General features: G+C 55.9%; 2 protein-coding genes and 1 long non-coding RNA gene across 4 annotated transcripts; 2 read left to right on the top strand and 1 right to left on the bottom strand.

Annotated features, from left to right (window-relative positions):
- Positions 1-3,561, top strand: RASD1 (ras related dexamethasone induced 1). 2 transcript variants are annotated; one of them, XM_065684656.1, is made up of 2 exons: positions 1-1,967; positions 2,292-2,472. In XM_065684656.1, the coding sequence occupies exons 1-2, from the start codon at positions 1,193-1,195 to the stop codon at positions 2,375-2,377; spliced, it is 861 nt and encodes a 286-aa protein (XP_065540728.1). In that variant the 5' UTR covers positions 1-1,192; the 3' UTR covers positions 2,378-2,472. The 2 variants fall into 2 exon arrangements, with proteins under 2 accessions (XP_065540728.1, XP_065540727.1); XM_065684655.1 differs by having other exon boundaries at positions 387-1,967; positions 2,221-3,561.
- Positions 3,562-5,725: 2,164 nt separating this feature from the next.
- Positions 5,726-9,776, bottom strand: MED9 (mediator complex subunit 9). The gene is made up of 2 exons (XM_065684654.1): positions 9,301-9,776; positions 5,726-6,028 (listed from the first exon to the last, which is right to left on the bottom strand). The coding sequence occupies exons 1-2, from the start codon at positions 9,759-9,761 to the stop codon at positions 5,812-5,814; spliced, it is 678 nt and encodes a 225-aa protein (XP_065540726.1). The 5' UTR covers positions 9,762-9,776; the 3' UTR covers positions 5,726-5,811.
- On the top strand, positions 9,507-11,808 carry LOC136016911 (uncharacterized). Its single transcript, XR_010613738.1, has 2 exons — positions 9,507-11,501; positions 11,640-11,808. It is a non-coding gene; the product is annotated as an uncharacterized LOC136016911 (long non-coding RNA).
- Positions 11,809-14,239: the final 2,431 nt, after the last annotated feature.

Below are 14,239 nucleotides of genomic sequence, written 5' to 3'. Positions count from 1 at the left end.
GCCCTCTCTCTTCTGGGTGGCCCAGAGATTCCCCCAGCAGAGCAACACTCCTGTTTCTCTGAGGACTATTGCTTGGCTGTTGCTGTCTCGGGGTGATGCTGGTTGAACCCTGCACCTCTTCAAGCACATCATAGCCTGAGGAACTGCCTTGGCACACCCAGCTCCAGCAAGACCCAGCATCTTACAGGTAACGCACCGCCGGGAGCAACCCTGCTGCTTGCATTGCATCCTGTGAGCATCCTTCCTCCTCCTCCTCCTCCTCTGGGCAGCTCCCCCCTGCCCCACAGGGGCTGTGGGGCCCGATGCTGCGGCTCATACCCCAAAGCCGAGCCCCCAGAGCCCCGCCGGGGGCAGTGCGGCTGCTGCGCTGCCTGCGGGACCCTTGCCTGCCCCCTAGCGGCTGAGCAGGGCTTCGCCGCGCTCTGCCTGCGGGGCGAGCTCCTGGGGCCCGCTCCTGCACTGGGATCAAGTGTATGAACCGCACCGAAACCACACCGGGGAGCGGGCTGGGATCCCCCGGCACCCCCAGCTCCGGGTGCTTGCCACCGGGTAGAGGGATCCCCCTCGGGCCGGCCTCGGGAGGCCCGAGCTGGCTGCAGGGCATGGGGCGCCCGCACTGGGTTGCGAGTGGGACAGCGGCGAAAGCATCCCGGCTGCGGGCTGAGCCGCAAAGAGGGCGGCTTGCAAATGGGACCGGGTGTAGGAACCGGGCTGTGCAGAACCGGAGTGCAAACGGGACGGGCTCCTAAGCACCGGGAGTGGGAAGCGGGCTGCAAATAGGACTGGGCTGCGCAGCGCTGCGGAGTCTTAACTTGGCTGCGAGGGCACTGCAGTGGGAACCGGGCTGTGCAGCGCTGGGAGCCCTCACTGGGCTGCAAATGGGACGGGGCTCCCAAGCACTGGGTGCGCAAACGGGACTGGGCTGCGCAGCACCGGGAGCCCAAACGGGACGAGGCTGCCGAAAGTACCGAGAGTTGGAACTGTGATTGAAATAGGGCCGGGCTGCGCAGCACCCGGAGCCCCTGCGAACGGGACGGGGCTGCCAAGTACCGGGAGTAGGAACCGGGCTGCAAATAGGGCTGGGCTGCGCAGCGCCGGGGAGCCTTAACCTAGCTGCGAGCGGGACAGGGCTGCCAAGCCCTGACAACGAGAACGGGGCTGTGCAGCGCCGGGAGCCCCCCCTGGGCTGTAAATGGGACGGAGCTGCCAAGGACCGACAGTGCGAATTGGGCTGCAAATGGGGTCGGGCTGCGGACGGGACGGGACGGGACTCCTCAGCACCGGGAGTAGGAACCCGGCTTCAAATAGCACTGGGCTGCGCGGCACTGGGGAGCCCGAATCGGGCTGCAAGCGGGACGGGGCTCCCAGGTACCCGGAGCTCGAACCGGGCTGTGAACGGGGCTGCGCTGCCCAGCGCCGGGAGCCCGAACAGGGCTACGATGGGACCGGGCTGCGAAGGGGACTGCGCCGCTCGGAGCCGGGCACTGACTCAGCCGCCGCCGCCCCGGGCCGTGACGCGCCGAGGGGCGGTCTCTGCCTCCTCCATATAACGAGGCAGCGGCCGTGCAGAGCTCACAGTGGCCTTTCCTGCGAGGGGAGGGGGCTGAGCAGCCGGGCACGCATCGCCTTCCTCCTCCTCTTCCTCCTCCTCCTTCCTCGGCGCAAGCTGCACTTCGCTTCAATGAAACTGGCAGCGATGATCAAGAAGATGTGTCCCAGCGAGGCCGAGCTGAGCATCCCCGCCAAGAACTGCTACCGCATGGTCATCCTGGGCTCCTCCAAGGTGGGCAAGACGGCCATCGTCTCCCGCTTCCTCACCGGCCGCTTCGAGGAGCAATACACCCCTACCATCGAGAACTTCCACCGCAAGTTCTACAGCATCCGTGGGGAGGTCTATCAGCTCGACATCCTGGACACGTCGGGCAACCACCCCTTCCCCGCCATGCGCCGCCTCTCCATCCTCACAGGTACTTGGGTGGGGAGCTCCAGGAGGAAAGGGGGGGGGGTCCCTGTAGTGTTCTTGCCCAGTTTGGGGGTGTTTCTCCAGTCCTGGGAAGTGGGATTTTGTGTGTGCATGGTGCGGGCAACTTTGGTCCCTGCAAGGGGTGGATGGGAGGATGCAGGACCCATGTGCTGCCTGCTCCTTCCCTCCCCAAGCACTTAGCTTAGGCAGTGTGTCCCCATCCCAGCGACCGTCTCACGTTCCCTCTTTGTCCCCAGGAGACGTGTTCATCCTTGTGTTCAGCCTGGACAACCGGGACTCCTTTGAGGAGGTGCAGCGCCTGAAGCAGCAAATCCTAGAGACCAAGTCATGCCTGAAGAACAAAACCAAGGAGAACATCGAGGTGCCCCTGGTCATCTGCGGCAACAAAGGTGACCGTGACTTTTACCGGGAGGTGCAACCCCGGGAGATCGAGCAGCTGGTAGGAGGGGACCCCAAGAAATGCGCTTACTTCGAGATCTCAGCCAAGAAGAACAGCAGCCTGGACCAGATGTTCCAGGCTCTCTTCGCCATGGCCAAGCTGCCCAGTGAGATGAGCCCCGACCTGCACCGCAAGGTCTCGGTCCAGTACTGCGACATCCTGCATAAGAAGGCGCTGAAAGGCAAGAAGCTGCTGAAGGAAGGGGGTCGGGGCAGCTCGGAGGAGGCCTTCGGCATCGTGGCCCCCTTCGCCCGGCGCCCCAGCGTCCACAGTGACCTCATGTACATCAGGGAGAAAGCCATCGGTGGGGGGCACAGCAAGGAGAAGGATCGCTGTGTGATCAGTTAGGAGCTTTGCCCACCACGGGAAGGGAGGAAGGAAAGACTGGAGGGGGGGGGAAAGATGCTTGTTTCCGAATTGAGTTTGGGCAGGCACCCATCCAGAGAGAGAGGGGTTCGCCTCTTCCCCCAGCTTCCCTTATCCCAAGGCATTGCTTTCATCATCTCCCTTGCCTCTGGGGCGGGGGGGGGGGGATTTTGGGAGGAAGGGATGCGAAGGGGGAGGCTTAGGAAGGCAGGATGGGGATCTCCTTGGGAGCAGCCTCCTCCAGGCAGAGAGACAGGGAAAGGGTGAGCTGCTGGGCAGCCAGATGGGAGGATAAGTGCGGAGGGCACGGACTTTGGTGTTTCTTTCCCTCCCAAACCAGCCAGCCTTCAGGAGGGGAGGGCAGGGACGTGCCTGCGCCCGCTTGGGGGGTTTGGGGTTGGTTCCTGTTGGCTTGCTTTGTTTTCTTACCTTGAGAAGCTGAGCGCGGACTCTGGCTCTGTGTCCTGTGTGGGTCTGTGTCTATGGAACACGTGCAGAAGACACTCCTAAGCTGTTGCCATTGCAGGGTTACAGTCCCGATGGACCGAAACACTGACTCCTGTTTACATTCGTCTTGTCTCATTTGCAAGATTCGGGGGGGGTGTGGGGGGGGGAAACGGGAAGGGGTTTTCTAAGGGGGAAACAAATAGCACTTTATGTAGGTCTTGCTTGGCATTGACATGAACAAAAATCTCTTCAAGTGTTTCTACCGTGGGTGAAACTTTGATGTTTTATTTTTTCTACAAAGGAATAAAATCTTTTTCAAAGGACACCTGTGGCTTCTTTCCTTTCGAACCGAATCCTGCTCAACAGAGCCCAAACCCCGCTCTAAGGCGCTAAAACCCTCTCAGTTCAACCCCTTTATTACCCCCCTTTTCTCCCAGTGCAAAGGTTTCTGGCTCTGCAAGCGGTCAGGGTAACAAGAGGCCACGCACAGAGTTACTCACTCAAACGTGTCTCCGAGCCAAGACTCTTTCCTCACTCCGCTAACGCCAAGTGATGATGGCAGCAGCCCCACGCCGCGCTGGCCATTGGCATGTCGTTCGCTGCAACCCAGCAGCCTGACATCACATGGTTAGAAAGAGCTGCTTGTGTTTCATGCTTTTCCCCCCATTAACTAAGCAGGCTTTAATGATGTCAACAGCGAGTGAGTCACTTGCACCCTGGTTGGGGTATTGTTTTGATTTTGCAATAGGAGCGAAGGAAGTGCTTTGCTCGAAAGGTCACCTTTGCATTTGATGGGGTTTAATCTCTTCTTAAGGAGTTGTTAGTGAGTATAGCTAGAAGGGAAAGCTCTTCAAAGAACAGCTCTTCCTGGCGCCGGCTTCTGCTCTGGTTCATTTCCAGCCCCTTCAAGCAGCAGAACAAATGCATATTAATGGCAAAACGATTCTACTGAAGCCATAAAACAAAGGTGGGCGAGTGAGATGCAAACCAAACCTGCCTCAGTTTCGGTTGAAACTTGGATTCAAGTTGCCAGAGTTAACTTGTTCCTGTGTTAAGTGCCAGACAGCCCTTTGGAAGCGCACTGTTCCTTCCAGCTCTGCATATGCCCTGATCTCACAGGAACAGCAACTGGCAACAAAAGGCAAACCCCCATCCAGGAGTGAGACATGAGAATGTATTGAGCTGGGACAGGCAATGGTTGACAGCAAGGTAATTCCAGTAATAAAAAGAGTGTACATTGTGCTGTGTTTATCTTGGTGTTGTGCTTTACTCAGAGTTTACACACTGGCACCTTCCCAACGAAAGTACTAGTAGAGTGGAGACGGAGTAATCTCTAGGTTCCAGCTGAGCTGCAACCATTCCGGCTCGCAGCGAGCAGGGTTGCTTGTGTTTTGGGTTAGGAAAGGAAAACCATACACAAACACACCTTGCTTCTCTGCTTTTGAAGGCGTGAGGGTTACCCACCCTCTAACGCTGGTTCTTAACAGATACTCTTGTTTCTCCAGCTGTTTTTTCACCTCTTCTGCTACCAACCTGCACTGTCTCTTAGAGAACCGTGAGTTTCAAGGTCCCATCACATCTTCTATAGTCAACAAGACATGGTGCTGCTTATTGTCCTCTGCCACTGTGAGAGCCAACAGGAGGACAGAGGCAGGGAGCCCCAGTATCCATCTGAAGGTGACACGACACTCAGGAGCTTTCCATCAGCCACTGGTTCTATTGCCCAAATGCTTGTGTTTGTGGGAAGCCCCCAGAGCACTTTGGAGGTGGAACTGACCTGTCCTGTTGAGCCTCACTTCTGTCACTTGTGGAGTAGCTAAAAGCTCTTATCACTTCTGCCTTCTTGTTTTCATTCTGCTTGCCCTTCCTCCAAGAGGAAAAGACCCAGGAGCCGGGCCCAGGCTACGCATGTCCTCTGTGCTGCCAAAGCCCTGCCCCTGCCCCAGTCCACATCCACTCAGTGAATACATAAGAGAGGCAGTCTGGCATTTCTAAATCTCTGCTTGCTTCACCTCAGACACAACCACCACTTGTTTAAAAAGAGAGAAATACAGAAGCAATTGAAAGCAATCGTTCCTCTTTCGCCACACAGACGGGAAAGCGTTCCAGAGCCCCTTTCCAGGAGCAAGGCCAAATGGCTCATGCTTCCCTCTTACATTCTCTCCTGACGTTTGGCCATTTTTAAGTGTAAAGAAACCCCAAAGCAGAAAATGCTCCTTTTTCTTGCTGAGGGTAACCAGCAGGTATTTTGACCCATAGCGAGGAGAAAACATCATGTCTCCTTGCTTCAATGTACAGAAAACCAACCTCCCCTACCCAGAGAAGAAACAGAAGACGTGTAAATGTACAGTCCCACAGCAGATCAAAGTGAACGTACCACTGTCACCATCACATGTGAAGCACAGTGTGCTGATTCAGTGCCACACGGCTTTGATCCACACAGGCACAACTTCAGAACAACGCCACCGAAAGCAAGCACACAAGAGAAGTAAACTTCTGCCACCTTTATTTCTCCTGTTCAGCCAGGATAGAGGTATCTCAGTATCTCAGACCTGACAGCAGAGCTGCACCCTTCCTACTCCTTGGGGATTTCAAACATGCAAAGGCTCTTGTACTTCTGCAGCAGTTCATTTTTGGTCCGGACCTGCTCCCGCAGGCTCTGCAGCTGCTGTTGCTGCTGCTCTGGGCTCACGCTGATGCCGGGCATGGAGCTGATCAGCTTCCTCATCTCCTGGAACTTGTTCTTGAGCTCATTCAGCACCTGGTGAACATCCTGGCTGTCCTTGTCCATGCTGCAGGGGAGTGAAAAGCAAGACAGCACTGAATTCTCCTACTGGAAACACCCCTTCCGCCTGTGGGGGTGACTGTCATTTCCAGTACAACCAGGGCTTAAACTGGAACTCACTGGGCAGATTTTGCTCTTGGTATCTAGCTACACACACCGAATTCACCTATCCCAATAAAACGGACACAGATAGATACACAGACTGGGTAACCTCTGGAGCTAACGTGTTTCCTGCCAATTTCCAGTTACCTCAGGACCCATCAATGAGGTTAGGGGCTGGTCTGCAGCTTTAGAACATTACCATGGAGCAGGCTACATTCTCCCTCTGTTTGAACTCCCGTCTCTCTCTTTGGGGAAGGTAAGATTGCATATGTGTGTCGTGTGGAGGCACCTGGAAAGAAAGCTCTCCGTCTCACCCATGACCTGTTGCTTGCTGTAATACAACGGAAAAAATCAATGCAGTCAAACAGCTTGACAGCAGAAAATAGAAACTGTTCCCCAAAGTATCCGAGAGCATCCGATGGCAGGGAAAATGGCACTTTGGAGCTTTCAAACGACTCTCTGGGGACGTATACCTCATAAAAGAGAAGCGACAGCTTATTTTGCTTGTCCTTTAAGAGCAGCACAATCGGTTCTGCAGCCAGCTCTGTGCTTTTCAAGCATGAGCGTTGTCTGAGGCAGTGTCTGCCCTCAACCCCTCATTAGTACCTGCCTCAGCTTTGTTAGCACCAGCGAGAAGCTTCCCTGATTCCAGGGCGCCTGTTAATAAGGAGAGAGGGATTCTAATGGTCTTTGACAACTTGGAGCCTGTTCTACAGCCACATCTAAAAATAAACCTGCTTGGCACGACCAGGGTAGAGACGGGCTCGATTCTAAACTTGAGGGAATCGTGCCATGGCTGAGAGCAAAGCTTTTAACCAGATGGTGGCCGCTTGTTTCAGAAAGCCTGCTGGAACAAAACAGTCATTACTCCCTCCTAAAGCAAACTGCAGCTGGTTCTAGAATGGAGCCCCATTATGCAGGCATTCCCGGTCGGGATGGCAGTGGAAAAGTACAGGCACACACACACACACACAGGTTGACGGCATGGGACGGATGGGTTGGCGCTGCCTTTAATCTGTCATTGCTGCAGGCTGGCTTTGAGAGGGATGTCCTTCCCTTCCAGGCGACCCCAAGTCTTGTTCCCTTCCCCACAGGCAGGGAGCTGTCTGTGTGGTTGATCCAAAGGAATCAGGTTTTAACCCTGATGAGCGCTTTTCCTGCTGGATCAAGCCACTGAAGCGACTCCTTCTCTGAGGGCACGGACAGGCAGGGGTGAGGAAGAGTGGGAAGAGACTGCCTGCAGTAACACAGGATCGAACACAACATCCAGCCACAGCCTGGGCTGATGGAGTGAGCATAAAACCTTGCCTTATGGCACAGTGCTCTTCATCACAGCACCGCAGCCCACCACTGGTGGAGCCATGTGCTGGGGCCTCAGCGGTGATGCCATTTGACTGTACAAGGTTGAAAATACCAACAAGCCCTGCTTGGGGAAACTTTCTCCCAACCCAAACAACAGGAAAGAGCCCGTGTCCTTGAGTGTAAGCAAACTGATGGGATGTAGCCTCGCTCCCAAGCAGAGTCACCTTGGAGATGTGTCAAAACAGCAGGGCTGGGCTCTGCGGCTAGCGGCGGTGTTAAAGGATAACACGTTTGCCATCTGTCAGGGACACATCCCATCACCTCCGAGGTCCTACCTGTCTGCAGCACTGTTCAGTGCACCTACATCTGCTCCAGCCACCCAGGAAATGCTGTGTGTGAAGCCAAGGAACACAGCTGGTTAGTGGGATGGCTGCTAATAGTGGGTGACTCAGGGAGACACGGCACAAGATGTCCTAAGGACTGTTATCTATGGGTCACCATGGCTTGCTCAGTGACAGGCAGGAATCTGGGAGGTCTCAGCTCATGGTTATGGCTCACTTAGGCACCTGCATGCACCCAGCAATGGGGTTTAGCCTCGCTTGTGTGGTCTGGATAGAACAGGCAGGATTGAGGTTGGCACCCCCAGCACAACGGGGAAACTGAGGCACTCGGAGGGTTTGTGTTCTCACAGCCATTCCGTACCTGGACCAATGTGTCCGGGGGTGTTCAGTCTTTCCTCGCCACAACTCAGGTTGTGGAGCCATTAAGGGTGAACCTCTCTCCCCTTTCAAACATACCTGATGTAACTGAAACATCAGCAGGGCACAGCCCAGCCTCAGCTCCCAATTAAGCGCACAGAGAAAGGACAGCCAGGACCACAACCAGCAATTCACGCTTCCCATTCCCTCTGCCTCCCTCCACCTACAGGTGAAAGCCTAGATGGATTTCCACAGCAGAACCACGACCTTACTGGAACCTGCAGCATCTCTGAAGGGGTTACCCTGGGCCATACACAGCACAGGTCTCCAAACTCTAGTACAAGTACCTTTGACCTTACAGTACTTATCTTGACCTGGGATGAGAACAACTTGCCCCATACCACCACAGAAGCCATCCTGCTTCCTGCAACTCCCCAGAAACAGGCTGTATTCCTGCCCCAGCACTGCCTGTTCTTCCTGAGGCTGTTATCAGCCACACAAGACTCTTATCTGCAGCAATAACCCAGTGCAGGTCCAACACTCCTGGCTGTTAATGGTGGGGCAGCGTTCCTGGCCCATGGGAGCACCCGCACTGCTTGGGTGACCCAAACACCACGCAGGCGCTGCCATGACTCAGAGCAGGGATGCACTTGGGGCTGTGCCAGCTCTTCCCAGGAATTCCAGCGGGGAGGGAAAGGACAAAGGAGATGCTGGGAGGGGGGGACCTCATTGCCCTGCGACTCATCCAGGGCACTTGAGGATGTTGGTGGTTGGAGAGTACGATCAGAACGGAGATCCCATCATCCTGCTCCCCATCCACGGCACCCCGAGGATGCAGGGGGGCTGGAGAGCATCATTACAGGGTGATCCCATTGCCCTCATCCCGGTCCAAGGGCACCCCGAGGGTGCTAAAGCATCGTTAAAAGGGGGACCCCGTAGCCCTGCTCCCCACTCAGGGAGAGGGAAAGCATCATTTGAGCGGGGGACCCCATTCCCATTCCCCATCCACGGCACCCTGAGGATGCTGGGGTCTGGAGAACAGGGGCACCCCATTACCCCGCTCAGGGGCGCTGAAGGTGTGAAAGCATCCTCAAAGGGGGGACCCCACCGGGGGGGATGAGGTGCGGGGCCGGTCCCGGCGGGCCGGGCCGGGCCGGGGCCCGGTGTCCGCCGTTACCATTTGATGATGTCGTGGACGAGCGGCAGGAAGGAGAACTCCTGCGCGGGCGGCGGCTGCGGCGGCTGCTTCGGCTCGGCCGGCGGCTCGGATGGCGGCGGCTCCTCGGCGGTGCGGGCCGCGACCCCCCCCGCGGCCGAGGCCATGGCGGACCCCGGCCGGCAGCCGCGGCGCCGGGTAGTGACGGAGCGGGGCGGGCGGAGCTCGGAGCAAGGCCCCGCCGCCCGGCCCCGCCCGGCGCCTGAGGCCGGTTGCGGTGGGGCTTTCCGAGGCGTGGGCCTCGGCCGGCAGCGGGCAGAGAGCGGGGCTTGGGCCTGGGAGGGAGCCTGCGCCGGGGCCTCGCTTGGGCCTTCCCCGGGCACTGGAGTGGGCATGGGCCGGCACCGGGCCGACCTCCGAGGTTGGGCCGGGGACTGCGCCGGGGCCTCGCTTGGGCCTTCCCCGGGCACTGGTGTGGGCATGGGCCGGGAGCGGGTCGACCTCCGCGGTTGGGCCTGGGCTTGGGACGGAGCTGGCACCGCGGCCTGGCCTGGGCCTTGCCTGAGCTTTGCCCTGGGCATGGTCCGGCAGCGAGTGCCCCCCGGGGTTGGGTCCGGGGCTGAGCCGAGCCTGGGGCTTGCGCTGGGCTCGGGCCGGAGCACGGGCAGTGCCCCTGCGGTGATCCCCCCTCGCGCACCCCAGCGGCGGTGAGGGGAGAAGGGGAGCCGGGGCCCACCCTGCACCAGCACCCATGGCGTGCTCAGGGCATGTGTCAGCGCTGTGCGCATCCCTCCCTCCCTTTCGACCCGAAGCTTAGGGGGGAAACCTCCCTGTGCAGTGTTAAATCAATCACTGCAGCGGGGGTTTGCTGTCTCTGTTACATCCCAGCTTCCCAGCGTGGGTTTTCAGTAGTTGGTGTCCTTAGTTTGACTTCACAGGGGGCTGAGCGATGGGGACGTGGACTTTGTAATGCCTGAATGTGGGAGCAGGCTTTGTGCCCACGGGTGGAAGCGCAGTGGGCATTAGTTTAGGGAAAACAAGCTGGAGCGTTTGCTGAGAGCCTGGCTTGGGAAGCGGAGGAATTTGGAGGAGGAAATGCGTAACTTAATGTTTCATTGGAAATAGCCCACCCTGCTCAACAGTCATGGGCTGGGAAGGCAATTTTCGTCTTTAAACCAGTTTCTTTTGAAAAGGCAAACGGAAGCTATTTATAGATCAAATGAGAACGCTGGTAACCATTTAACCACAAGCAATATTGACTCTGTGCTCTAAATATAGCAGATGCAATCGCTCACTTTGTTCCTACTGTCAGGAATAGATCCTAGCTCGGGCGCTGATGCTGGAATGTGTGAAGAAGGAGCCCAGGTCCCTGCGGAGAGGCTGGTGGTATTTATGGTCCTTCCCTGAGCCAAGCAGGAGGTGCAGGATGCTGCGTCCTTCGCGTGGGGCTGAGCCGGGAGGTTCATTTCTGTCCCTCTTTATGGGCTGCTTCTAAAGCAAGACTTGATTCAGGCTCCATGGGGGACCCTTCCCTCTGCGCTGTGCTGGGTTTAAATCTCCCCTTGACTTGATGGAGAGGGTGGTTAACTGCTGGTGCCTGCCTCTGAGGGGTGAGTCAGGCAGTCCTTGGAGGAGGTGACAACGTGCAGATACCATTCAGCTCTACCTAAAGCACTGTCAATCAGGTTTGCTTTGTGCCATTCAGTTCTCATTTTGGGGTTTGTGTTCCCAGAGCAGCTGGAGCACAGCTTTATCTAGGTTGTGTTCCTTCCTATCACCTCCTTCTAGTGGAAACAGCTCCCTGAGGTGACCCATCTCTGTCCTCTGGGGCTTGTCATTCTCATGGCAAATCCAGGGGAGAGTGAGGATGTTTGTGGTAGGGTTGTGGTTCAACAGGCTCCTCCAGCACTGAAGATCCTGGTCAATGGGTTGGATGAGACTCTGTGGTCACTGAGTATCATCCTGTGTGAGGGGCGCAGTAGAGCTGTTGCACGTACCATGACGGTGTGTCCATGTGAGGACTATGGGAGAAGGTGAGACCCTGCTGACAGGTCTGCAAGAAAGAGAAGATGTGATTTGAGGGGTGCAGACAAGCATTGACCTCTGAGGAGCTGTGCTGGTGGACCCTAATCTTGTGGAGCTCCGAGCTGTGAGGCCCTTGTCCCCATGGGATGACTGACCTGACCATCTGGGTCACATCCATGTGATGCTGGTCCTAACAGGTATCGGCAACAGTGTGGTCTTCCCCTTCCATATCACTGTTGGCATCTCTACCTTGGGTGGAGGGGCTGTGTCTGACCGTCCTCTCTTCTCTTATGGAGCTGGTGGTGGTCTGCAAGTGCCCCTAATTTTCCAAGCAGGAAAGCTGGGATTTTTCCAACCACCATCAGTTCTTCAGCAGAAGGGTTTGAATGAGCAGCCTATGAAAGCTCCTAGTGAGGCAGCTAAAACATGAACAAAGACACTTAGTATTGAATGAGAAGGATAATTTCCCTCTGGATTTGGTAATAAACGTGAAGAGCAAATGATCGACCTGTTCCTCTCCTTTGATTGGGGCTCTTTGTGTAATTCACTCCCTGGACAGCCAGTTTCTAAGTGTGCAAATGTCTCCGAACCATCTTATCTTCCACATCTTGAAGCCAGTGTGCACTCATTGCTCATCCAAACATTTGGTTAACCCATTATCCTAAAACCCAGCTGAGCAAATAACCTCTGTCTGGAGCCTCTTTTGGCGGTGCCTGTTTCCTTTATGATACCGATGCTGTGCTTGTCCTGTCATTTCTGTACAAATTGTGCCTCTTGTCTGCTTCCAGAGGTAACTCGTGAGGGATTTACCACCAGTTCCTTCATTCAGTGCTAGGTAACTGTGCCTTTCACCTTTTCCTTACAACGACTCGATGTTTTTATGTTGATGGGCTGGCGCTTCACTGGGTGCTGCTTCTCGCCACCGGACCATCTGGAGCTTGTGCTCTTGCCATCGGCTCCGTTATCGTTTTTAATATGTGGCTATCACCAGGTTGAACTTTATCTCTTCCTCCTGTACTGAGTTTTCTATTGAAGCCTTGCTAAGCTGCTGTGGTGGGATAAGCCTGTATTGCTCAGCTGGGAGGTGGTGTCAGGGTTGTGGCCACCTGGGATGGGGTGATAGGAATGAGAAGTTACAGCTCCAGCAGCACAGGAACATTGGACCTTTTCCTTAGGTCATGGCAACTGCTCAGGTTCCTGGCCAAGAACCCCTTCATTTTGACCAGATGGGAATTTGGTCTTGGGCTCTGCCCTCTCTTGAGTCTTGGTGTCATTTAGGGACCATTTCAGGGCCGTGCTGTCCCAAGCTTTTTGGGGGTCATCAGCTGAGCTCCATCCTTTGAAGCAGTGTTCTAACCAGAGAGGCTTAAGGCCGTGGAGTTCTGGCTTCCCCAGATGTGCAGCCCTGCACTACCACATGCTCCCAAAGCTGCTGGTGGCCCGGGTGCCACTGGGCTTCAAGATCCATCTGGTGTGAGCAAGCAGGACCAAATGCATCCAAACCCACCCCAGTGCCTTCTGGAGCTTACTATGCTTTGGCAGAGCTGCTGGGGAAGCTCCTTCAATGGAGAGAAGGACTGTCATCCACGGCTAGAGAGATGCCATCCTCTGGGAGAGTGACATCCTCCAGTGCACCGGATGGAGCCTGCTTGGTGTTGGAACTACAGGGCATTGGCCTGGCTGTGAAGGTCAGTGCTTTGGTGCACTGAGCCTCATTGGGGAGAACGGGGATGATTCAAAGGCACAGGGAGTGGCCAGGGATCTGGTGATGTTCAGTGATGCCACCATTGAGCAAACACAGGGGCTGGAGCAGGCTGCGTGCCACCCCTGGAGAGGCACGTAAACCAGTGTGTGGGCAAGGGGAACACAGGGCTGCTTGCGCAAGGACAGCTACGCAGAAGCATGGATCCAGGACGGTGCACAGCTGCGTTAGCTGCTACCTGGCCCATCTCCATCTTTGAAGCTCGCTGCCTCTGTTGGGCATCTCTGTGCCCATGGGCAGCATGGGTGTTGGGTCTTTGGAGCAACTGATTCCTTGCAGGGTGCCCTCAGGTCATCCCGAGCTGAGGCTGAGTGCTCCTACCCAATGCTAAGAGGAGAAAGTCGCTTTGGGTCTACCTCCCCCTGCAGAGGGAAGTGCCCGTGGTACCACTGGGTAAAACCAGCCTTATCCCTGCTGGCTGTCAGCTGCAGCACAGTTGACAACAACATCCCTGCTATTACTTACAAATGAGCCACAAAGCACATGAGGCAGCAGCATTTGTGCTTGGAGCATTGCTGCAAGAGCCTGCACCAGTGCCCCAACCTGGATGCACATCCTGCATGTTGGGAAGGTGATGGAGTGGGGCAGCACATACATGTGGCATCCGTATGTGCTCCTGCATCTGTGGCTCCCGCTGTTCAGAGGGCAGACTTACCAAGATGAATTTATCTGGCTGCTTGTAGCAGACTTGCTAATGGGGTTGCATTAAGGGCTTTATTGAAATCCCTGCTCCCTTTCTTGGTGGTGTGCTTATTCTGCTAAAGTGGGTCAGGCTTTGTTTGTGTCTTTGTCAGGTTCCCTTCAAAGTGTGGCAGCAAAAGCCATTACCTGATGTTGGAGCGTTGCAAAATGGTGCTCTTCGGTTATTTAATGCAGGGGGCGAGAGGAAAGGAGCTTTGTTTGGGCTTTGCTTTGGCACCTTTAAAATGGCATCAGGGGAAGATTTTAGCAATTACCACTTCACTACAATTGGCCTAATTACTGCAAGCAGGCCCGTTTTGTAGGGGCTTTGCAATATGAACTGGGTGTCCTTGAAGAATGCAGTTTATGTGCCAGAGCAGTGGGTTTCTGGGGCAGCACTGGCAGTGGTGGGAGGTGAATCCCTCGTGCACATGAAGGCACTGGGAGATGGGGAAGGCTCCATCCAGCTTCAGTGAGAACCCATTTAATCCT

The sequence above is a fragment of the Lathamus discolor genome, chromosome 6 (assembly GCF_037157495.1).
Source record: "Lathamus discolor isolate bLatDis1 chromosome 6, bLatDis1.hap1, whole genome shotgun sequence".
Lineage (NCBI taxonomy): Eukaryota > Metazoa > Chordata > Aves > Psittaciformes > Psittacidae > Lathamus > Lathamus discolor.
The sequence above is the reverse complement of the archived record's forward strand: the minus strand, read 5'-3'. Positions and strand labels throughout refer to the sequence as shown.

Excerpts from the sequence above, each read along its gene's own strand:
- RASD1 (XM_065684655.1), top strand. The coding sequence starts at position 1,193 with ATGGGACGGAGCTGCCAAGGACCGACAGTGCGAATTGGGCTGCAAATG. Across the intron at positions 1,968-2,220 it reads CCGCCTCTCCATCCTCACAG|GAGACGTGTTCATCCTTGTG; the intron begins GTACTTGGGTGG and ends CTTTGTCCCCAG.
- MED9 (XM_065684654.1), bottom strand. The coding sequence starts at position 9,761 with ATGCCCACACCAGTGCCCGGGGAAGGCCCAAGCGAGGCCCCGGCGCAG. Across the intron at positions 6,029-9,300 it reads GTCCACGACATCATCAAATG|CATGGACAAGGACAGCCAGG; the intron begins GTAACGGCGGAC and ends ACTCCCCTGCAG.